We start from the raw sequence: 26471 nt of genomic DNA on the forward strand, positions 1-26471 counted from the left end.
CCAATGAGGCACTCCAGCATTTATCTATATTATTTGTTTTTTTTATATGCGGTTGAGAAATCCTGTCCTGGCTACTGCTCACGTTGTTTCACCACATTTCAGATGAAATTCAAGTTGACTAGAACTAAGGTATGATAAACAAAAGGGCATCTCTCAGTCTTTAATTTTTTTTTTAAAGGATGCTTGTAGTGGACTAATTTACTTATTGTATCATGATTGGGGTTGATTTGGGATCAGACTCTTATAGGATCAGGTTTCTTCCAAACCCTACTCAACAACCACACAGCTCTTGGAAGCCTTTTTTTTATTCTGTCTCCTTTTTATTCCCATTTGTATTAATTCAAATTAACAACTTACCACAACCAATCTATGAAATCTAGAGGGCTGTACGTGGAGGTCCACTTTCAATACATTGGATTAACCTCAAAAAAAAGATTTTTTTTTTTTAAATCCATGTTGTTCTATGAAAACTAGAGGGCAGTACGTGGCGTTCGGTTGCCAATGTAGTCAGGCTAATCTTATTCTTTCTTTCTTTCTTTTGTTTTGATTGATTGATGGGATTGATTACTTTGAAGATGCTTTGGTGATTATAGTTCTATTAAAACATTTTTTTATATACAGATTAATGGTTTGTGTTTACCACGGTTAAAGGGGTTTTGAACCATCATTGAATGCAATAATACATGTTAGCTTAGATGCTTCATCACTTAATTTATTTTATCTTGAGTAAGCTTAGATGCTTTATCATTCTTGTATAGTTTTTTTATTTCTTGTAAAGTTGGCTTTTAAATACTTTTATTTATTTTAACATTGTTGAGCACACCATATTCAAATGTTCCCTTCTAACCATCCAATAATGGGGGTCAAACCCTCTCCCAGTTTTGGTACTTGGCTGACATGGCAAGGGTACAAAATCGTTGATCTTTTTCATCGAGATTCACAGAAAAAGATATGCAGTTTTGTACTCTTGCCATGTCAGCCGCATACCCAACTGCCTGCATTCATCATTATTCTTTTTATTTTTCCTGTATTCCAAATCAGCATTAACACATCCACAAATCTGCAGCTTCATTCTATAAAATATAATAAGCACAAAGGAAAAGAACTTATAAGCTATTTCCTCTGATAGCGAATATCATCGGTGTAAAACTAATTATTGTGCTGATTCTTTTATCCAAGTTAGGTGTAGATGCTTGTCATCCAACTTCCTAGTTCAACAAAAAAGAAAAAGAGGTATATATAAAAGGCTTTAGATGCTTCTTGGGTTGTAAGTTGGATCAGATCTTATGTTTCGATTCCTAGTTCCTTATCTCTTTTCATTTAGAAGGATTTAAACATATATATATATATATGAAAACCTTAGAGTAATCGAAGTAGATATGACTTAGACAATCTTCTTGAAAGGTATAAGGGCTAAAAGAAACCTTTGCATCCTGTAGATTCACTTAATACTTCTATTTTATTTTATTTTTTCTCCTACACAAAGAACAATAAACAAGCAATACCATTTTGAAAACCAAAATAGTTTAAAGTAGACTATTTATAATTTCATATTCTATATATAAATATATGTAAATGACTAAGATTTTTATTATATAATTTATGTTACTAAAGTAAAATATATATATATATTGGGTGACCCAAGAATTGGGTACGGTTATCCACCTAAAACTTGAGTAAAAATTCGGATTTGACTATTATCCTAAAATTCAGATATGAGTGGGTGTATGTTTCAATTTGGGTATGGAGTCGGTAGAGGTCTTGCCACACACACACACGACCCATTGCCAACCTTATGGAAGAACCAGAAAACTAAGATGAGATACAATTACTCTGGCATTAATGAAAATTGGGTCAAGCCAACTGGGCTTGTGTTTTGGTGTAAAATAATTAATCTTCCCTTCCCACTATATGAGCTAGGAAACCCCGTCTTTTGAATGAATTAACAAATCTTTTCCCTCCGTGGAGTGAGATCATCACGAGAAGGTTTTAGAAAACCCGGGATTTTCGCTTAAAGACCGATTTATCTCCGTAGACTCAGATAAAATCGAATCGTTTTGAACCGTCTTTTTGGCTTAAAAAGACGCGATTTACGAAAGAACAAGAACAAAGAAGAAGCGGGGAAGCCTTATTCAATCAACTACAATAAGAAGAAGGACAGGCCTGCACCTAGGAATAAATCCAAAACGTCGAGGGATCGGCTTGGCTCACAACCTATTATTTATTGATGTAAATATTTATGTTACCTAACTAGAAATAAGATCATGTGACTGAGCTTTTTCTAATCTACCTTATTTTATAAAATAAAAAAATTATAATTATTGAATATAAATATAATAAATAGTTTTAAACTGAGTAATGTTGATTAGATTGTATATGGTAGAGATGAGGATATTGAGATGGATGCGTAGAAAGATTAAGAAAGATAAAGTGAGAAATGAATGCATTATAGACAATTAGTTATAATTGGAGAAGTGCCACTTAGATAAGTGGTAAGCACTTGAGGAGAGTCGATCCCACGACAATAAATAAGCAATAGCCGGACTAAAGCTATTTTGCAAAGCCAAACTTGATATGCCACCATAACCATAAGAAGAGAACTGCAACTCTATTCCAACCAGGAAATCTCTAATCTCAAAGTATGCCTGTAAGTTTTGAGTCTATCCAAAGAATATCTCAAAGTATGCCTTCTTTTGTTTCTCATTAAGTTTTTCTTCAATTTCTGTTACACTATATCTCAAACAATTGAGATGCCATCAATATCCCTGATTAGTTCTCTGATTGATATCAGTTCAATCAGTCATATGTAAACAAACACAATTAAGAAAAAGGGAAATAACGTGAAAGATTTGTTTACTGAGTTCGTCATGAATCAAACCACCAACTACATGCCTTTTCTTCCCCAATGAAATCTATAATCCTTCCCTTTAAATAGACAAATCAAATCTTCCAAAAACAAAAACAAAAAAGGAACACAATTAATCCTGATCTTTCTAAAATTGTGACTTCTAATTCAAATAAGTTAACCACTCTCATTTAAGATCTTTCCATTTTTAGGTTTCATTAAGCATAATATGGAGTATCCCATTTATGGAATATGTTCATCCTGTACATGGACCTTATTGAGATAAGGTAACATATTCCAAGTTTTGGTTTTGTTAAATAGCTTTAGTCTGGCTAATCTTTTTTTTTTTTCTTATCATACCCTTCAGGTGAGACTAATCCCAAGGTCAATGCACCACCCCCTTGAAAAGTCCTACATGCAACTGATTGAGTCGAGGATCAGACCCTGGAGGGTGGCCTCAAGGAATTCATTTCTTCATGGGATTTCAAACACTTGACCCACCCTGAGGAGCTCATCAAGGTTCGGCTTGCCATTAGGCCTACCCCTTGGGGTTTGCTCCGGCTAATGTATTGGTGGAAGTTTTCTCAACAACCAATGTATATTATCAATCATCTACCTTCTTCTCACTCTTTGGTCTATGATTCATAAATATTTTATGTATTTCATCCGATCAGATGCTTGTGTGTCCTTATCTTGAAGTCTAAGCTGCTCACAAGCTTTTATCCAAAAGTGAAAAAGCCCCAGCCATACTGTATATCATATATCAAGGTGACCGCCTTCCACTCCTTGAGATTGGATTTCTACTTTGGCTGAATGAACATCACCACAAATCTTGCTTCCATCATCTATGAAACCATAGTATCACTATTATGGTTTAGTTGGATCGACCCCAAAGACATGAACGCACATGCCATAGTTATTAAAGCTAAGTCATGTCACATATCTCTCATTAGAAGAAAAAAATCTCTTTATTCTAATGCATAAATTTACTATGGGAGCGGGATCTAAATCCTCCTCCTTGTTTGTATACGATCAGATCTGGACTCTTTTTATTGTAAAAAGAAATAACATATTAAATTAATTGGTTGATCACTACATAAGCCCTAATAGAGTTTTCATATAGAATTAAATCAACCAAAAATATATATAGAAAGCATACTTTAGTAGAAAGATATTAATTACCTAATTAATCACATGCCCCCTCAATCAAATCAAACTTGGGACTTTCCTAGCAAGATTCCATGGCATGAATATGTTGGGTAGCAAGTGAGTTACGGAGAGTTCTACCAGACTGGTCATTGGAGTAGTGGCTTAAGGATCACACTTGTAAATCACCATCATAATCCTGTGTTGCCCTTGCATCCACCTTATGGTTCCCTTGCTACAATGTTTAACTGGAACATCAGGTGGCCTCTATCATGAAACACTTTTTTTTTTCATTGGCATTTGAACGATCAACGATGAGGATGCTTTAAACCCTCTGTGAACATGGGGCAAAGCCCAATGTTGATATTGACTTTGGTGTGGTCGAGTATATACATCCCCCTGTTCAAAATTACCTCTTGTTCCTGTCTCTGTCTTCCTTAATTTTCTACATAGACATCATTTTGACAAGAAATGCTTCTCTACTTCTGCAATTTATTCAGTGTAGGCAAGAATTGTGAGAGAATCAGATGCACTTTATTAAGGTGTATAAGATACATTGTATCATTGCTGGTGCATCTCATCACAAATGGAAGGTTGTGATGGAGGATGATATATTTAGAATATATCAAATAGGATGTATCTTGGTTGATGTTATATTTATAAATACGCTATTGGGTGTATGCAATATTCATCCAACAATTCTCAATAAATCATTTTCATTGTTGGAAAATTAAAATATTAGTTCCGTTGTATTAAGGTACATGAGATACAATGTATCATTGCCAGTGTGTCTTATCACAAATGGAAGGTTGTGATGGAGCATGAGTTGTGTAAGGGAAGATGGAAGCATGTTACAAAGATTGGTTTGATGATCAAAACCATGTATTACAATGATTATTGAAGGTTGATCCGAGTGAGCCTATAGATGGCATGTTTGATGAAATACACAAAAGAGTGGATAGGTAATGACTGGCTATCCATCGACGGTGTAATGAGTGACTGTTCGCCAGCACACCGCCGATGGTGAGGGTCGACTAAAAGATCATTCTCTCAATAGAGACTAGGCTCTGATACCATAAAGAAAATGATTTATTGAGAATTTTTTGATGAATATTACATAAACCTCAATAGGGTATTTATAAATATTATATCAACCAAGATATATGGAAACTAACTGGCCTAATATAATATTTTAAAATATCCTCATTGATATATTCTAAATATATCATCTTCCATCACATACCTTCCATTGTTACTGGGATACACTAGCAATGATACAATGTATTTCATGCAACTTAATACAATGCATCTCATTCTCTAACAAAAATTCTATATGAAAGTCTTGGTCCCACTACATTACTTTGGAAAAGATATGCATTGAGACCCAATGCTTATTTTTAGTCAAATGAAGTATGCTTTTGATTTTCTAGACAGATTTGATATGGTAGACTATAAACCTATTTCTACTCCAATAACCTCTAGTACCAATTTGTTACTGATTAATGATGGTGAGAAGTAGGATTGAAAGTCTGTGGAATATAGGAATTTGAAGAGGTAGAGTAAGGTAGGATTTTTATTGAAGAAAGTAAGATACCATGAATAAAAAAAGAGATATGACGATGGCGGGGCACCATCACTGGAAAGCGCAATACCAAAATCGTGCCCTTTGTAGAGCTTGGACTCTTAATTCCATGAAGAAGAAGCTAATTGGAATGATTCTCTGAATTGAATTACAATGAACTCAAATAAGATTTATATAGAAAATAGTGGGCAATCTTAAATGGAAACAAACTCTAATATAAGGAAACCTAGTCTAAATATAATCTACCCATATTTTATTATGTTACTCAGAGAAGATGATTTAGTGTATCACAACACACTTTATTGTAATGCATTCTATAATACTCTAACACTTTAGTGATCTTACACCATTCTAAGGTGTTGTTGGTAAACTGCTATAGACCCTTGTCTAGATATCAATTATGCCATCAATTCAGTTTGTTCGTACATGAATCTCCCATTGTAGCTCATTTCAAAGAAACCAATAAGATCCTATGTTATCAAAGAAGCACTTCACATCAAGTCATTCAGATCTGCTCTAATATAGTTGGCTTTGCTTTTGTCATTAGTTGCATTCTAGTATTGCAGAATGTATAGAAACAGCTTAATGTATATTCCATGCTCTAACATTGAGGGTGAAAACCTCTTTTTTTAATCGATAAGCTGGGGCTATAAAGGGAACCCACCCATTCATTAACGATAAATACACTTACAATTAAGTGTAATTACAAGAAACATCATCTAATAGGATTGATCCAAGATCTGGGGAAGAAACTTCTCATCAAGGATACATGGAACATTAGAAGATTAAGCTCCCATTTTGATAAAAAAATCAATCACCTTAGTCACTTCAAGCCAAAAGAATTCAAATACGCCGCGAACCCATGTGTGTATCCTATATTTTATGTAATATTGGCATTTGGCAATCTAAACTCTTCGTATATCAATTATGATAACTAAAGTGCCATCCACATGAATTCCATAATCGATCTAAGCACATAAAGCTAGATTACCAACATTATATATAGATATAGAAAACCTTCCACACAATGCTTGTGAGAGTTAATAATTTAGCCAAGAACATATCTTCCACTCTACTCAGCTTGAGGGAATGTAAGACACATTATGTTACCATAGTTTCAAGCCATGCCACTGTTGCACTTAGGGCGTCCATGTCTGCTACATGGTGCAACATTCCACAGTTGGACCACACCAGCGAATGAATTCTCTATATAGGCTACTACATCGAATGGATTCTCAGAAGATTCTTCCCTTGTTGAGTCTTCTATCAAACCAGTCAATGATCAATCAACAGCTCTTCCTTCATCAAGTCTTCAATCAATTCAATTATCACTCAGTAAGAAGAAATTTCTCCTAGATTGTGCACATGATCCAAGTTGAGACCATTTCAAAATATTTCCCTCCACGAAATGGTTAAAAAGATAAGGTAATCCCTTCACATTTACCACACATATATGAAGATAAGTAATCTTCATCGCATAAGAAAGACAAGCTACAAAGCTATATAAATAAAAGTACCAAAGACTACCCCATATAAACAAGATACATAAAATATTTTCTTATTGTGTAAGAATTTTAAATTTCTTCTTTTATTGTATCTTACTTTCCTTTTATTTAAAGCTCAACTATATAATAAAAAGATTATTCCTTGTGTAGTTTCCAATTTGTTAACCCCAATAATTAATCTGTTGAACATCCCCTCCTCTCTATCAAAACTTACTCCCTCTTCTCTTCTTCCATCTTCATCTTTTTTCTTCACTTTCTAGTCAATGGATAGAAGTAGCAGTAGAAGCCAATGATTTAAACTCCTAAAAGGCTTGCACTACGATATAGTTCTAAAATGAACAAGTCCTCTTTCAGTGAAGTTTGCAGTAGAAATCCTTAAAATATATATATATATATATATATATATATATATATATTGGAAGGAAGGAGCCCTTAAAATATTTATTTTCTCTTGCACTTTATTTCTTCCCTTCTAAAAATGTTTAAAAATAGAAATCCATCCCCTCAAATCCTGCAAGATTTACTTAACACACTTCTATAATTTGGAAAACTATATACGTGTGTGTGTGTGTGTGTGTGTGTGTGTGTGTGTGGTGTGTGTGTGTCTCAAAAATAGTTGCTGAAGGAGATGACAGAACTATGCTCAAACAAGTTGGTTATAATGAAGAGACTTTCAAGAACAACAAGACTATTTCAAAAAGAAGCGAAAAAAAAAAAACCAGAACAACAGAAGAAGATAGAAACGAAAGAGAAAACCAATTGTACATGATGATCCATAGATTTGCTGACCTCTTTTATCCAAAGATGCCTATTTCCCTCACTTCCACAATCATCCTTAAAACAAGCTTGAATTTCGGTCATCCTTCGAAGATTCCAACAACACCACACTCATCAAATACTCAAATCGTCCATAATTCTTCCCCTAGAATGCAGGCCGGCCACCCGAATTCCCCGCCCAACCATCGATAGGTAATTGATTGAGCGGAAAATTGAAGAATGGAAGACCCGAAGATGGATCAGGAAATGGATTGTTGATACCACCACCACCACCACCTCCACCCCCCTCGGGTGTCTGCATCTGAAGCCCCTCCTCTTCATCTAACGGCAACCGCTCATACGCTACATTAGTAAACGACGCGGCGACGACAATTACTGGACCGGACGCAATCAATGAACCCACAACACTCCCACCAACAACCTGACCTTGACCTCCCGCCAAAAATATTGTCAAACTTGTCGCACCCGGTGGCGCTGGAGGTGGCAAAAACGAACCCGATAACGATAATATCTCAAACCTTCCATGCAACGTCAAGATCGTCCCAGCTGCCGTCGGTTGACGCAGACTTACATTAGTCACCGTGCCACTCCCACTCAAGATACAGATCCCTCGTTGACGCCGACGTGCATATGTCGCCACCGAGTCGAAGACATCGCAACAATTTCCGACTTCGAGTATGTGAGCTCGAAGCGTGTTAGCACTTTCCCTTGTTATAATTACCGGTGGCTTCGGCTTGTTTTTAGAACCTGGTGGTCGACCTCTTGGCCGACGACCGCCAAAGTCTCCGTGTCCGGAGTTAGCGGCGACTAGTTCAAGGCCATGGTGATTATTTTCATCATGGTCACCGGAGAAGTGGTCTCTGTTATTCTCTTCGTCAGATTCCGGTTGGGTTTGGAGGTGCAATTCTTTTCGGTAGAGTTGATGATGAACAAAACGAGATGCAGTGCCTAAATCTAAGCCAGCCATACCCACATAAATAAATAAAAAGAAAACAGAAAACAAGGAAGATAAATTAAAGAAGTAAATTAAAAACTTGAATTTTTTATGTTGATTAAAGAAGAGAAAAGAAAGGAGAGAGAGAGAGAGAGAGAGCGAGCTCCGGAACTCGAACCCTAGGTTTAATAGAAAACTACAAGGGATTTAATAGAAAACTACAAGATAGGATAGAGTGCAGAGAAAGAAAAAAAGAGATGAGGTGAAGAAAGAATAAAAGCAGCGATGTGCACCAATGTCACACACTTAAAACTTTAATACGCCCTTAAAGTATTTTGTTTCCAACAAGGAAGAGAGAGAGAGAGAGAGGTAAAATACACCCTTAAGTATTTGGTTTCAAACAATGATTAGGGAGCCTATAAGGCACAACGGTGGAGCGGCGGGCGGGGATATAGTTAACTTGCAAGATTGAGGAGCTGGAAAGAATTCGAGAGAGATAATTCAAGGATTTTTTTGGTTAGAAGTTGAGGAAAATAGACACTTAGTCAACACTTATTAAACTAATTCAAGTGTCATCGATTTAAAAATATAGGTTACCTCAAATATTCATCAAAAGGCTTGCATTAACCCTTTGATCTCATTCTTTTCTAATAGATTAATGCAAAATAATCTCATTACACTCATTTTCAACTTGAAATCAAAATTTATTTGATTTTTCTCTTTTCGAAATTGGTTATATTCAATAGGTAAAAATTTTACCCCAACCTTCAATCTTGTGATTGATATACTTTAACCTCCAAACTAAAAGAAGAAAAGATTTTTGGGGTAAAAGATGATATGATGTTTTGATTGAAAATTATAGGACAAGAGATTAAGGCAAAGTAACAATTTATTAAAGATGAAAGTTAAATAGATTAAATTAAATTTACATAAGGGTTGAAGAACTTCAAGATAATTGATTTTATGAAGTACTTTTTTTTAAATAAATATTGATTCACTGTTGAAAATGATCGTATTTAAGTTACATATTGTTAGTTTGGAAGAGAAGAAAAAGGTCAAAAGGTGTCATCAGTTTGAAAATAAGGGTATCTCAAATATTAGTCAAAATGCAAAAGGGTCACTCAAAAATTAAGGGAAAGGGAAAGAAAGAAAGACAAAAAGAGTATGTCATCAATTTTATAAGATAGGGGTATCTCAAATATTCATCAAAACTTAAGAAGGGGTGCCTAAATCACCCCCAAAAAATTTAGAAGGCAAAACAATTGAAAAAAGGGTGGGAGCAAACATATTTTTTTGTGGAAAGAGGGGGCAAAAGGCATGGTATCAATTTGAAAACATGAAAGCATCTAAAATATAATAACATGTAGAGGGGTATTCATGTTACTTGAAAAAGTTGAGCGGGGATAATTGCCCCCTCTCACCCCCTTCTTTGACTCCGCCCCTGCACACAATTGCTCAAGAAAGAGAGAACATCTATTATCACACCAATTGTTTATTATGTCACACATATTAAAACTAAACATGTAAAATGGGTTTCATTACTAATTAATCACTTTTTTCACTCAATTCCTTCATTTTGTGGATTAAAGAATCATAGAGCAAAATGGGGGGAAAGAGATTGTATGGGATGTGGGAGACACGTGAGCAATTCCAACACACGACCTATCCCACTACCCATCCTCTTTCAACTGGGTGTGAAATTCAAACTAGGGGTCTCCAACGCACAAACTATTCCACAATAATCTTTTTTGGGCCGTGGAATTTTAATGATAAAAATAAGTCATTTCATACAATTTCTCTATGTTTTTTAAGGTAAAAAATTCAGATGATTAGCAAAAATTTTACAATCTCGGATCATTTAAAATATGGATTAAATAAAAAAAGTTATTACAAGATTTATTGATAGTAATTTTGAAGTAGTATAATTGATTTGCATATCCCATGAATATCCAAAGTGATTGTCCATGAATCCATGATTATCCATTTATGGGTATGGAGATGGATATCCCCTTAGAGTTGCTCTTTGGTATGTATTTACTATATATTTTTTTAATATGAGTAATTGGTATGCTATAATGAAAAGTTGATGTTATGATGATAAAATTGCTCTTAATTGATGAGTTATAAGACATACAAATCGAGTCTGAGATGCTGTGCACGAGGGAATGACGGTAAGTAGAAACCCAACTCATGTCACCTTTTCTTTGTGATATGCCACGTGGCACTCCCCCCTCACCCCACTTCCTTCCCATCCTTGCTCATTATTGGATTACCCACATATTGTAATTCGGCTCAGATTTATAGCCATTAAATCCAAGAACTTTCATGATAACTTTTGGGTTTGTTGGTCCACCCTAGGGTGCGCGTGGGTCCAAATAGGCAAATAATACATCTAATAGCCCAAGAAAAGTGACCAATAATACAAGTAAGTCCTCACAATTTAATTAATTAAAAGGAAACCCTAGATTTGTGTTTTTTGAGGTTTTATATAACTCTGGTTAAAGAAAGTTGACCAAATTAGGTTAAGCAATGAAGGATGTAGCAGGTGCAAATGCAAGTTACAAGACTTAATGGTGGGCAAGTTGGGGGGGTAGTGCTGGCGGCGATGGGTCCCTCTTGTCGACTGTCATCAGCTAGGACGGCCCTCCTTCATTCTACTATTGGCTCCCATCAGCCGCCGCCGCCGCCGCCGCTGCGACCTTTACTTGACCAACTCAGCTAACTTATTTTAAATTCTCATACAGGGCTTGTTTGGTACCCCTTTATTTGTATAATTATTAGTTGTAATGAAATTTCTGTATCACAAAATTTCATAAAGTTTTGTAGGATATCAATGATATTATCCATGAAAAATAATTGGTAAGATGATTTTCTTAGAAAATAACTTGCTCAGGTGTATGATTGCGCATCTTCTCTTAGAGTTCATTTGTCTCCCAAGGATATTCTGATCACCCTGAATGGGAAAATCTATCTTACTCAATAGTGAGAAAATATTTTCCACCAAATATTATTCTCTTCCCATTACCCCGTCAAAAATAAAAAAACCAAATCTCTTTGACAATTTCCTAGATACAATCAAATTATAAAAGAATTCATTTTTTAATGATCATTTTCTCGAAGGATTCATATTTACTTAAAAAAATGACCCTGAAATCATACATACCTGTAGTGATTTTAAACAGGAAAAATCTAGAAAAAAAATTGCTGACGGAATTTTTGCTCACAAAATCCGAGATCCACCAATCATATTAGCTCACTTGTATTGAATGGCATCCCTAATTTACAAAATTACCCTCGTTAGACTTGACATTGCATACGTTAGAGAGTGTGTGAGCATTGTGACGAGAAATTTTATGAGCAAAAAAGCAATCGAAAGTTAAGTAGGATTTCTTAAGGGAAAATGTGGGGAGTGAAAATTTACTACACTTTGTGATCGACGAACGTTAATCAAACATTATTCCCACATTTTTTGTGTGACGATTTGTTGAGGACATTCAAACACCAATAAAAATTACAACTTTTTTCTAGCATATCTAGGAAAAAGAATTTGCTCATTGAATTTTTCCTTGATCGACTCATCATATTAACCTATGTGTATTGAGGATATTTTCAAATTTACAAAATTACCCTCATTAGGCTACATGTGTCACGCAAAGCCTATGAACACTATGAGGAAAAAGTCTATGAGCAAAAAAATTATCATTTAGTAGGTCCTACGAAATAATCAGATTTTTTTGCGAAAAGGATGTTTATGTAACAATTATGTTAACTCCTCCAAGCAAAAGAAAAAAAAATAGAATAATAGCTTGCACATGTAACTTACTCCTTGTCAATTTAAAATTAATTATTATTCTTATCATTACAAACCAGACAACAAAGAAGTTTCTTGAATCTTTTATTTATTTTTATTTTTTTTGTGCGTGTGTGCTGTGTGTAGAGATGCATTCTCCATGCTTCATATTTAGTCAACACATGGTTAACTCAGATTATCTTTCTATATTTATAAAACCTAGATTTGAATATTTTTAAATCCCTCTACATAAAAATAAAATAAAATAAAATAAAACCCGTGCGCCATCAAATCACTAATAATTTAACAAAGACCGTTGCTCGTTTTTCATCTTAGCATGATTCGTGCTCCTATTTGACAAGTTAGAAATCGTAGAATATTGGAAATTAAATGTTACTCTAGGATTTCCATTAAAGAGAAATTAGCCAAGCCTTTTTTTTTTTTTTTTAAGGCAACCATTCAAACCGTATTTGGTTTTTTTTGGTAAAGGCTTTGTTGAATTTTAAAGATAGAGTGCTGGATGGGAACAGGCTACTAAAAGAAGAAGAATATTATGGACAAAGTTGATTATTATTATTCTATACCACCATTCGTAGAATTCTTTTAACAGTTTTACATAAAATAACATTCTTATTAATTTTACATAGCTTAAGCAATATATTATTGATCATAATCAATTATACCTACAAGCGAGGTATTTTAGATCACAAGGCAGAGAATCTTGTGGACTAGAGATGGTTTGTCAACTTTATCTACATAACAAATGCATCATAAAATTATAAAGCCCACACTACATGAAAACTGAAAAATTCTACAGAACAAATTGACGGATCAAGGCCCACAAATTTTAGAAATCGAATTTTGACGGTCTAAGACCACTGAAATTCTTGATGTTCTCAGATTTGACAACTTAGGGCTGTCGAATTTCTCTCATTGTTCATTAATTTGACAGATTTGGCCCATTGAAAAAAAAAAAATTGACAATGAAAAATTCGACGCCAATTTGACCTCTTGGTCCGTCGAAATTTATGAAATTTGACAGCCCAAGACCGTCAAATTTGGGTTTTTCTCACATTGTGCCATATTTTTCCTGCATAAGAAAAAAATTCTAAAAGCTCAAAATAGTCTTTAAAAAGAAAGAACTGACAATTTCAAATCCGAAGAAAAAAAGCTTTGTTCTTCTTAGATGTTAACTTTCTTTTGACCACCACTTACCTAACACAAAACACCTATAAAAATAGTAGAAGGACTAAGTGCACCCATTGTCACCTTCAAAGTTCAACTTGTAATATTTAAATATTTAAAGAGTACAAGTTGTCAATCCAAGGAAAACAAGTTGCATTTCATGTTGTAGAATGATACATCATGGCATCAGAGTCATAACCATTTTGATGATCTGGTCGTGGTCGTAGTCATGACCATGACTTTGGCTTGGCCTCGACGGGCCAAGATAAGTGTTATTAGTTTGGTTGACTAGTGAACCCAATTGATATGCATGCAAGGATCTACATAATCAAAGAGGCCAAATTCGCCATTAGTCTTTTTTGACCAATATTCATTTGAAGATGAGCCAATAGCAAACATATAATTTTTTTAATCGGAGTTGTATGGATGGAGAAAAGATGAATAGTGATTGAGCTTAACTTTTTTGCTATCTTCAATTCCCCTACAAAAGAAAGGCTTAACATCTATTTTATGGGGTGTTAGGGCAACTATTTTCAGCCAAAACATTGTTCATTCCATGAGCATTTATTGGTGCAATTTTCTTTACTTTCGTTTGATGATTGAATATATGATTAAACATGTGTTTAGCCCTTTTTGGATCATTAATGTAGGGCAAGGTCCACATTAGTATATTTTTCTTTACCCACATTTGTTTGTAGGCATGTAATCAAGGGATTTAGGCGGAGATATGATGCTCTAAGAGACCAGTTGTCTTGTCCTGACTAGTTAGGCCTACTTATATGGACACTCCTATCTTTAAAATAAAACAAAAAATCCTAAAGGACAAATTTGTAAGATTTTGTCATTTTTCTTAAATATTTTTTTTTCTTTTTTTTTTGATAGTGGAGGTGTTCAGACTTATGTCTGACAAGAGAAGCGGATGAGCCAAGGCCAGAACCAAGGCATATGGGACCCTCCCCCGAGCATATGCAACGCTCTTAAGTCATTTTTATATGAATTAACATAATCAATATATGAAATATCTATATAATAAAACACAATTGTGATCCCTCACTTCCTTTATTTCTTTGTCTCTACCCACCCCACTTACACAAAGAAGAATTAGGATTTAATCTCAATGACGGCATTCAACTTTCTTGTCTTTTCTTTTCTCATTTTTTCACTAATACTTTTTTAATTTGATTATCTTCTCATTGTTATCCCTTTCTAAAAAGAGTCATTTTACAACACTACTTTCAACGTTGCAGTGGTGGTGTGCACATAATCATACATGCTTTTTACTCAAATCTCAGGAAAAAGTGTATGATTTTTTACACATTATGGCATTAGTACAATGTTGAATATGGTGTTATAAGAGGTCAATTTAGCATTTTTCTTTTTAAAAAAATTCTTTAATATTATATATTATCTTTTTTTTTTCTTCCTTTTTAGATAATACCTTTTTAAGTGTATTATATTTCTCTTCTGTAATCCTTCTTTTTTGAATATAACTCTTCAAACTTTATGACTAGTAATGTATAATATAATATAAACAATATCTTATTTCTTTCACAATAACCACTGGAAAAACAGGCACATGGATATGTTTTAAACGATTGACCTTAACACCCTCAGCAACAATGGCACCCTTGCTCTTTTGAAAGGCCAAAGTACTCCCTTAAGTAAAATGTCAAGAGTTTCCAATAGTCAAAACCCAACATCCCACGTATCCACTTATTTACCTTGTTATTGGTTAGTTTCGTTTGTCGTTTATTGTTTTCACGTGGGCACATGATTTCAGCAACGTATCTTAAACGTCAAATCTAATCCTCTATCCACGAAACCTCAAAGACAGAAAATACGTCTAAACACCCCCCTCTGGTACTCAAAAGTATGTTGTTCATTGGTCGTACTCATTTTCTTAAAATGACGAAAATGTCCTCTCCTGACCAAAACCTGTCCCCTACCCTAGCCCATTACAAAGTTGAACTTGCATTTACTTTCGAAGCCACAGTAGGATCTCGCGTATCTTACGCACTCTGTACTTGCTCTCTCCTTTATTTTTAAGGGAAATTTGCTCTGCTGTAGGGATAGCAAAGTTTGATATACACTACGCTTCAAAATTGGATCCGGTAGGTACTATTTTAAATAAGGGTCCCTTTCAGCAACAAACATTTTGACAAACATTTTGGCAAAACATTTTTCAAAACATGGGTTAGAGGTTTTGTAATGGGCTGATTTTTGGTGAGGATGATCTCTACGGTGAGGAGATCATCCTCATCAAAAATCAGCCCATTCCAAAACTTCTAGCCCCATGTTTACAGGTTGAAAAATCGTGGACCGTCCATTTTTTGTAAACCATTTTTGATGGGTTAGAAGTTTTGGAATGGGCTGATTTTTGGTGATGATGATCTATTCCCTGTAGAGATCATCCTCACCAAAAATCAGCCCATTCCAAAACCTGTAACCCATATTTTGAAAAATGTTTTGCCAAAATGTTTGTCAAAATGTTTGTTGCTGAACATTTCCCTTTAAATAATTTCCCCCTCTAATATTATTGGCCATCCCACGTTTCTAACCTAAAACTTGGTTTGATGCATACCATTCTAGATGGACAATTAAATACATGTTTCCTAGAGATTAATACAGATTTCTTTAAAATCATAATCAGAAAATTCTGCATTTTTATTTTCAAAAATTCATAAAAAAATTTCAAATAAAGATTAATATATTGAATCAGAGAATCGATTGATAATTTAACAAAACTTTTTGCGAGGTTCAAGATGATTGATTTGTTAAGAAATCAAAAGAAAAATAAACATCATTTATATATTTTACAAAAAAATTCTAATTCTTTAATGAAATTTTCTTGAATTTATCGAAAAAAGCATCTAAATTTAAGATTCCTAAAAATATGGGATTATATGCTTAATCAATCAATTATGTTTTGAATGAAAAACAATTAGGAGGAAATCAAGGAAAGTTTGGATTAGGAGATCGAGATAAATAAGGAGTCCCCCGAAAATCTATAAATAAGGGTTCAATATCATGAAACAAGGAAACAAGATTTTCTAGCTAAAAAGAGATCTTAGGATACAGGGGAAAGACTTTGAAGGCTCAAAGATCGAGTGATCAAAAGGTGGAAAATCTCGAGGTATTCACTAAAAAGACCTCTACAGAACCCTTACTGAATAATTAGTTAATCTAAATTTGATTACTATGCTTGAAATATACTTCTCCATCAAGTCCCATCTCAATTGTAGATGTTAACATCCCTCAAAAAAAAAAAATTATGGCACTTTATTGGAGGAGCAAAAAAGTTTTGGTGGAATTTTCTTAAAATATAATTTATAAAACTGTACAATCTCGATGGGGATATTAATGGGAATAGGAGAGGTGGCGCCCTTCATGTTTGATTCTTGGATTTGAATCTAGAAATATAATAATGAAATAATAAAATATTACTTTTAAATATCTAAATTGGTCAAATTCACAGTAGTTGCATCCTTTCCATGAATGCGTCCAAAAGAAACACTTCAAAAAATGAATATTATTTGGATTTCAAAAAAATGAACTCCTTACTTAATTAGATATAGATCTACTTTTTCAAGAAGTTTCGTTGGCTACCCATACCATAGCCTAAGGAAAATGGTAGGAATATTTGAGAGAAAAACATGAAGTTAAGTGAGTCAACTCAATGGTAAGGTAAGATAGCTAGATATAGGTACAACTAAACCAGGAAAATATGATTGCGTGTTTGTTAAATACTCTCTTGCGACTGATGATACAAATGCTATAAGAAAACCTATTTAGCCTGACCATGAAATTCATAAAAACAAAGCAAATCTGAAGGATTATTAACAAGGTCCAAAATAATAGTCAAACTCCCGTAGTCAACATCAGACTTGGCCATGAGGTCAATTGCTATATTAGCCTCTTTCCAGAAACCTCAACTGGATATTGCTCAAAAAGGAAAAAAAAAAAATTGAAGGTCGAAAGTACACCATTACAAAAAAAATTATGCTTCCTTGAAGGACTAATCCATTTTTTTTAATGGATTGGATTTGGACCACATACATTGAATTGTGAGCAAATTTCAACCCCTCATATATTACCTCTAACTCACTGGATGAAATGTCTTCAAACTTGCCAACAAATTGAAGACACCACACGAAATCTTGCCAACAAATCTAATGTCAGATAAGGATCCATCCATGTTTAGTTTTAGAGCATCCGTGGATGTATTGAGCCACAAAACATACTTTAAACCACATCTCATAGAAATAACTTGCACCCATTTGTCCAAAATCGAAATTATTATAGGGTGGATTGGTTCGTGAGCTTCGACTTCACCAAATACGGCTTGAATGTTTGCCCCAATAAATTCAAGGTGGTGGATTTTGTGCATTTTTTATCTTAAAAAATTCTTTAGTTTCGCTCTCCTCTCTCTCCATAAATTGTAAACACTCAAGAAAAATGCAACACATATATATATAGGGTAGCGTTCAATGACTAACTTTTTGGCAAAACATTTTTCAAAACATGAGTTAGAAGTTTTGGAATGGAATGATTTTTGGTGAGGATGATCTCTATGGTGAGGAGATCATCCTCACCAAAAATCAGCCCATTCCAAATGGAGATCATCCTCACCAAAAATCATCCCATTCCAAAACTTCTAACCCATGTTTACAAGTTGAAAAATCGTGGACCGTCCATTTTTTGTAAACTGTTTTTGATGGGGTTAGAAGCTTTGGAATGGGCTGATTTTTGGTGATGATGATCTCCTCACCATAGAGATCATCCTCACCAAAAATCAGCCCATTCCAAAACTTCTAACTCATGTTTTGAAAAATGTTTTGCCAAAAAGTTTGCTAAAAAGTTTGCCATTGAATGTGACTCATATATATATATATATCCTTCACAATTGATTGAAGATGCACACTTGAAATTAATTCAGCCTTAATACTTTCCCAAGGAAAATGCAACCCATAGGTTACTTATATGGTTGTGACTGATTTCTAGTTCCATCAGATTTAGTCCTGATGGAATCTTTCCTATCCGTTTAATTATAATATCTAACATTCTATGCTTGATTTATCCTTATCAGAGCTATCCCAACACATGCCTTGACATGTGTTATCAATTATATCTTCTCTTTTACAAACTTCTCAAACATACATCAACTTATATAATGTCAAGTTGTTCAAGAACCACCATTTTTACTTAGCGAACATCCTCGTGAAATGCTTAGGAGTCCCAAGTCCATTATTGTATGTTTGGTGATGAAAATTCCATGTTAAATCAAGCTTGAGGATGGATCGAAAGTATATTTTCTTCGATAATTTAAAATTGGTACGCTGAAAAAATACATACCTCTTTCTTGGCCTACAAATTTAGATTATTTAATCACATGTCTAGTGCTTCAAAATAGTCTCCTTCAATAATATTATAGTTGTGATGTTGGCACCCACCATATACTCTTATGGCATCAACTTAAGTTTTTTCTTTAAAACAAAAAAAATAATAATAATAATAATTACATTAATACCCTCACCAAATAACTCTATACACCTACTATCTTCTTCGTCTATCTACCGAATGAAAATCCCAGCCATCTCACCGTCTTCTCTATCTATTCTTTCATTCTTTTTCACCATCTACCTCTCTCTCAATCTTCTTCTTCTTCATATTCATTTCCTTCTGAAATTTTTTGAGAACTTGAATTAATGAAGATTAGGTTTTAGATTTTTTTCAAGTAATTTTATTTTTATTTTTATTTTTTTACTTTTTATTTTTATTTTTTGCATTTAATCATCAAGGAAGATGAAAATAATATTATTAAAATCTTCAAAATGACATTTCGAATCGAAGAACTTGGAGTTTTTTTTTTTAATATTTTGTTTGGTAGGTTCAGAAGGAACTTCTTTTAGTCGATTCAGTAAGTATCCTATCGAACATAACTTATACCAATCATTATAAAATCGATTCAGTAAATACCTACCAAAGTACTCAAAGATTTTTTTTATAGCTTTACTTCGATAGGTTTAGACCAATTTGTTTTAGTAGATTCGATAAATATCTATCGAACATAATTTTGTATAGAATATTACAAAATTAATTCAATAAGTACCTACTCAACATTACAAAATAGATTTGATAGATGTGATTGAAGGTGTTAGGGCTACACGAGAAAAGTTTTATTCAATAGGCTCTTATCAAATCGATTTTACAATGTTCGATACAAAGTTATGTTCAGTATAATGCTTATCGGATCTGTTAAAACAATAGTTCAGTTTAAATTTATCAAACAAAATCTATAAAAAATAATAATAATAATAATAATAAAAATTGAGTTCTTCAATTCAAAATCATCATTTTGAAGGTTTTAATAGTATTTTTTCATCTTCCTTGATAATTAAATGAAAAAAATTAAAAGAAATTTCAAAATTAATATAACTTGAAAAAAATAATTAAAACCTAATTTCTATTAATTTAACCTCTAGCAAAACTCAGAACAAGATGAATATGAAAAAAAATAAGATTGAGAAAGAAATAGAGGTAGATGATGGAGAAGAAGAAGATAATGAATAGAAAAAAATGATTCAGATTTTCATTCAATAGATGGATGGAGAAGATGGTGGGTGCATAAAGAAGGGTAAAAAAGTAATTTAATTTTAAAAATAATTTAAGTGGGTCGAGAGAATAGAGTGATTGTTTGCTTATACCACTTTGAGCAAATACGCTCATAGCCCAACATCGTTTTGACATGTAGCACTGATAACATAAGAAATAATAGAAGAATTTTTCTCTTTTGCCATAGTAAAAGAAAATGAAATTTCTTGATAAGATCACCTTGTGGTATTTAAAAACATGATCCAATATAACAATATTGTAGAAGATGAAATTCTATGAATTTCAAAAGAAAATAATTTTTCCCATTATATTTTAATTTTAAATTTAGGTGTTGTATAGTCGTCCATTTTCAATATCATTGATCAAGCTCGAAAAATATTTTTTTTTTATCATGAGTTTTTTCAAGAAATCTAGAAGATTGTGGGTTGGCTTGTCAATATGATCACCCAGATGGATTCTACAATTCTTTTTAAGATTTGAAATTCAAAACTAAAAATTAAGATCTCTTATGATAGATGTGTTGGTTGGAGAGAGAAATTTCTTATCGTCAGAGCCACATGTCAAATAGATGTTGGACTGTAAGCAAATTTGCTGACACCGTCGTGAGCAAACAATCACTCGAGAGAATATATGGTGGGCACTCAATAAGAAATGACCAAGAAAGAAACAGTGAAAGAGACTTGGATTTGGACAATCCACCTAAACAGCAGTTAGCCGGCTAAGTTTAGCTTAGCTTAACTCAACCATGAATCAGGGTTAGTTTTATACTCTCTCTAACTTGGAAGAAATCGAGAAAGATCACGTGCGGTCTCCAAGTCAAAGAAAGAATGGTCCCCGTATAGGTGTCGGCTTTCATTGGAAAGAGGTTAAACTTGCTTGCCCGTAAAATCAGGGCAGATGGGTCCCACCCCACTCAGGTTTCTGAAAATTGAAACCCCACGTCCGGGCAGCAGGTTTATCAGGAGTCCTTAGCTTTGGGCAGAGATAAAGCGTTACCTCGTCCTAAAACCCTAGGACTGCCCCGACGAGTTTTAGGACCCACTGCCCTTCTTTCAGCTCTATCAACTATCAAGTCCTTTACTGCCACGTGGCATAAGCTTACCCTTTGAACAAACAAAGAGGTATGGAGTCTGTGTGTGAGTCGGCGATCCCATCCGTCCTTTTGAAAATCAACGGATCAACATCACATATCTACATCAAACACGTCACCTTCAACCACTCCTTTCAAACGTCACACACTTCAACTCCATAATCATAAACCTCAGCCAATTCGTGTTGACTCGTCGATTAAATTTGTTTAACCGATTCGTACATTATTAAGTCATAAACTCGGATGAGCCGACTCGAAAATCTAATTTATGTGAAGAGAGCTTCTACTAACACACCAATTTTATTGAATTTAAAGAGCTGTTTACACTTTACGTATAGATTTGGTGTATTATACATAAAAGTTGGTGTGCCAATAAAACAATGATATTGAAAAAATTTAGAGAGCTTCTATTAATATACCAACTTTTACTTATAACACACCAATCTCTCATGACAATTATGAATTATCTAATTTCAAAAGATTGGTGTGTCGCAGGTAAAAGTTGATTTGCTAATAGAATCTCTCAAATTTTTATTAAAAGTAAAAGAAAAAGTAAATATAAATCTTTATCTTTATATAAAAAATGAGAAATGAAATGTCCAATAGGCATATAACACTAAATGTACTATAGATACGAGAGGATATTTTTTAAAATTTTATCCAACATGTATTCGAAAAAAAATTATTCTAATCCCTAAGAAGTTTGTATATTTTTTTTTCTTATATTCACTCTAAATTAGATATTGTTTGAGTTTAGAAAATTTAATACTTATTGATCTAATCGAATCACTTTGTGGATTGTTGAGTTGACTCAATTGACATTGGAGGTTGAGTCTTCAAGGTTTAAGTTTTAACTTCTTAGTTACCTGTTACTCTATTTGTTTTTTTACACTTTATAATTCAGCAGAGAACATGATTACATGGTATTTGATTTTTTAAGTCTATGATCACTTGTGCTTCAATAAGTTATGTAAAAGCACATTTTATTAAATTTAACTTGCTATCTTATATTATATTCTTTTCTCCTCTTGTTTTTTTTTGGTTCTCCCTAAAGTTATGGTTCAATTTCTATTTTTTTATTTTCTTATTATAAGATGTAAAGCTAAAATACTTTGTCTTTGGGGGCCTTATGATAAATTTTATATATAAAAAAAAAAGTAAAAATAATTATTAGGATAATACAACATAGGTCCTACAATATAAAATGACTAGTCGATATTGTACACATCGATCGGTACATATAGGTAGACGTAATTATTTTTAAAATCATGTTATAATGTTGAATCCAAGGGTGTTAAACGTGAATCAAAATGTTAAAACCATAGTTATCCTCATCTAACAATTTGACTAGCTTGAATGATTAAGCATAAGGACTTGCGCTAATTTGTTGTCATTTGCTTTATATAATTAAAATATATATATATTTTTTAATAGTGTCATTGATAACATCACCTTCAACCAATGAAACTGCGTCTTCGGACACAAGAAATGTAATTAATTTACCGTAATCTGTTCTTAAATCCGAGGTCCCCACTAATTCGGTCATCTTAATATACTATTTTTAATTTTTTTTAATTTTCCACATTTCTCACAAGGCATTGGCCCTCCATGCATAGGTTTTTTATATAATGATACTCAATCGTGAGATCATTAACACCTAGGCTTGGCACAATAAGACAGAACTTCCTTGGTAGCACAACAAGAGTTGAATATTTTATCCTCTCAATTTAAAATTTAGACAATCCCCCTGGTGATTTAGTGAATATTTGAGGTGCCCAGTGTTTTTAAGCTAGAGAATACCCCTTTACCGTGGTCTTCTACAGAGACTAACAAAAAAAATGACAAAAATACCTCTCTTCAACAACTTGTTCAAAAATCCTTGATCCCCACCCCCCACCCCAACCTTCATATTCACCATTTCATTTTGGTGGTAAGTCACTTTTTCATTTATGATTTGCTTAGTTACTTGGTTTTTATTTTTGGTTGGTAAAATCAATAAGAAGAAAATAAATTTGATTTTTTACCCTAAATGACTTTGCCAAAATAAATCAAGGTTTCATGGAATATTGTTCCGTTTTTTTTTTTTTCCATTTTTGGTCTATATGGAAGGGGAGGGTGGAGAACTACATGAAAAAAGGGGTAAATTTGACACCAAGGTTGGTTGAATTTATCCCTTTTCACGTAGTAAGGGTGAGGATGGGGCAATTTTGTTTCTTGGAGGGGTATGAGGAGCGGGGATGGGGTGTCATAGATTGTAAATTAATTTAAGTTTTCATATTAAAGATTAAAGACATTGAAGATGATGGACTTTTAGGTGAAAAATAACAAGGTTTTGAAGAGAGGGTATTTTCGTCACTATCCATATCTCTCATAGAAGACTACAATCAAGCGGTAATTAAACATCAGCTTGAAAGAATGGGAGTATCTCAAATATTTATCAAAACATTGAGGGATTGTCTAAATCATTCTAAAATTTAACTACCACCATTTACAGATCTGTGAGTTAAGTCTGTGGCTATACAAATAACAAGACATTATAAATTATCAACATTTCCCCTTATAAAAGAAATAGGAGAAAAGTATGGCTCCTTTGAACATTGCTGCCAACCATATTTTAAACTAATTTTAAAGGAAATCTAAGTAACCAGTAATTCATTTAAAAGGGTACTTGTTGGTAGTGGTGATCATGAATTTAAAAGGAACTACCTTTTTTTTATATTTCATGTCTTTTCTTTCTCTTGATTATGAATGATGATGATAAAAAAATTGGTTAAACATTTGGAATATTTTTAAATTAATCAATCAATGATAAGCTCCTCTATGGCCTTTATACAATAATAAACAAAAATTGAAAATTTGACTTTGATCTTTCATGTCCAAAACACTTTTTTGTTTTTTTATTTATTTCTTTCTTTCTTTCTTTCCTTAATTTTAATTTAATATATCCACCAATAAAATTTATTTAAGAAAAAAGATTAAAAAGTAACTAGACCTCTCCTTGTTAGCGGATGTATATATATAAAAGAATTACTTAATAACTATTTCTGTATGTCTCATGCTATTGTATTTTATATGGATTACACATTGCAGTAACAAGCTTAAGGTCAAATATTAGGATATGGAGTTCAAAAAGTAGTTTTGTCAAACTATTATTGGGGTAAATAAAATGAACGTTGTTGAATTCGATCAATTTTAATAATCAAATATGAGTATCACTTACTCTTTAATAATTATTTTACTATCTCACTAATCTTTGTAACATGTCATGAAATTGATGGATTATATTATTGGGATTGTATAGAAAATGAATGACTTCTCTAATGTTCTAAAGAGAATTACAAGTCCCATTCTCGTGGAGGACAAAATATATCCATTACCAATTATGAATTACTTTTATGAGAATTTTATTTTTTTATTTTTATTTTTAGGGGCGAGGGGATGCAAGAGTGAGTAAATCTGGCATAAGGTAAGGTACCTTCTTTGTCCTCATATCTAAGCACCAATGTGGTAACTGCCAAATAAATTTCAATGATAAAGAGTTTAAATTGAATTGGAATCAATTAGGTGATCATGCAATGTTTTTCAGATCATAATCCATACATGAGACAAACTACCCCGTTGGTCCAAATGACAACTCAGCCCTTTTGTTTGTGGTTTAAATTAGGTTAGAAAAAAAAAATCTCCAAAAAAGTAAATTTTGGAGTTAGATCTTAAGTTTATAAATGGATTTCCATTGAACTCCTGGATTTTAAAATTTTAATTCAACTGTGAAAAAAAAATATATTTTTTTGGGAGAGGTTCATAAAATTTCATGCTCTATATACATGTGATACCTGATGGCGTATTTGAGCCGCATGTTGACATGTGATCCATAAAGATAGATGGTCCTTCAATCCATATAATCCCATATATATGTATATAGCATGAAATACGCCATCAGGTCGACCAAATGACCATCTATATTTATGGACCACATGTCAACGTGGCGCCCAAATACGCCACTAGGTGCCATCTCCCCCTATAAAAAAATTGAAAAAAGAGATTTTTTTCATCATTGGATTTAAATTTTAAATTTAGGAGTTTAATCGCTATCCAATTATAAACTTAAGATCTCACTATAATGTGTATTCAGTACATGAAAATATAATTAAATTATAAATAAATAAGAAACTTGAAAATTATTTGTACAAGGAGGAAACAATTTTATTTCTTATTTGTTTCTAAAAACATTTTTGAATAATCCATAATTGTCTTGATTGATCTTTATTCCTTTTTGGCTGGTTGTTATTTTATTTTGAATGAACCAGTTGGTTTAAAAAACTCATCTCTCGGTAATGTTTCCATTACGAGAAAAATTAAAACAGTCACGTTCTAAACATTCTGAAATACGTCGAAATTTTTTAGACAACCCTGAATCTTTTGGAAATGGTACTATCTGTCGAAACCAAAATATCTTGCTAAAAGATTACAAAACGGAATGGAATTTATGACCATTTTTTTTTCACTAAGCAAGCAAAGGTTAAAGGTTAGGGTGTAAGTAGGTTCAACGGGTTGTGAACCTAGGTCATAGGATCAACACTTCTTATACACCTTACCTATTTAATTAGTTAGGTTAGCACCTACTTAAGTAATTAGGTTAGCACCTTCAACCTTTATGTAAAACTAAAAATTTCTACAAAGAAATTCAACGGCCTAGGTCCATCGTAATGTTTCCTAGATTCGATGGCTTAAACCCGTCAAATTTCTCCCATCCTCCATTAATTTGACCGTTCAACCTGTCGAAAGAAAAAAATCAATAATAAAAATTTCAACACCATGGTCCGTCAAATTTTACGAAATTTGATGACCTTGCGGCTTCAAATATGAGCGTTTTTCACGTTGTGAATTTTGAACCATGATTACTATGACAATTAATCAACCAAATTGGAACTTAGAAAAAGGGAGACAAAAAAGACTATTGCAACTTTGCCCAATCATGTTTTCTTTTAGAATTTCTAATTTTTTC

The 26471-nt window shown here is 33.2% G+C and overlaps 1 protein-coding gene across 1 annotated transcript; it reads right to left on the reverse strand.

The window, feature by feature from the left end:
- Positions 1 to 7736: 7736 nt before the first annotated feature.
- Positions 7737 to 9157, reverse strand: LOC147408247 (AT-hook motif nuclear-localized protein 23-like). The gene has a single exon (XM_086432894.1). The coding sequence runs from the start codon at positions 8820 to 8822 to the stop codon at positions 8001 to 8003; it is 822 nt and encodes a 273-aa protein (XP_086289020.1). The 5' UTR covers positions 8823 to 9157; the 3' UTR covers positions 7737 to 8000.
- Positions 9158 to 26471: the final 17314 nt, after the last annotated feature.

Source organism: Akebia trifoliata, chromosome 3 (assembly GCF_017979445.1).
Source record: "Akebia trifoliata isolate Shusen 1 chromosome 3, ASM1797944v1, whole genome shotgun sequence".
Taxonomy (NCBI): domain Eukaryota; kingdom Viridiplantae; phylum Streptophyta; class Magnoliopsida; order Ranunculales; family Lardizabalaceae; genus Akebia; species Akebia trifoliata.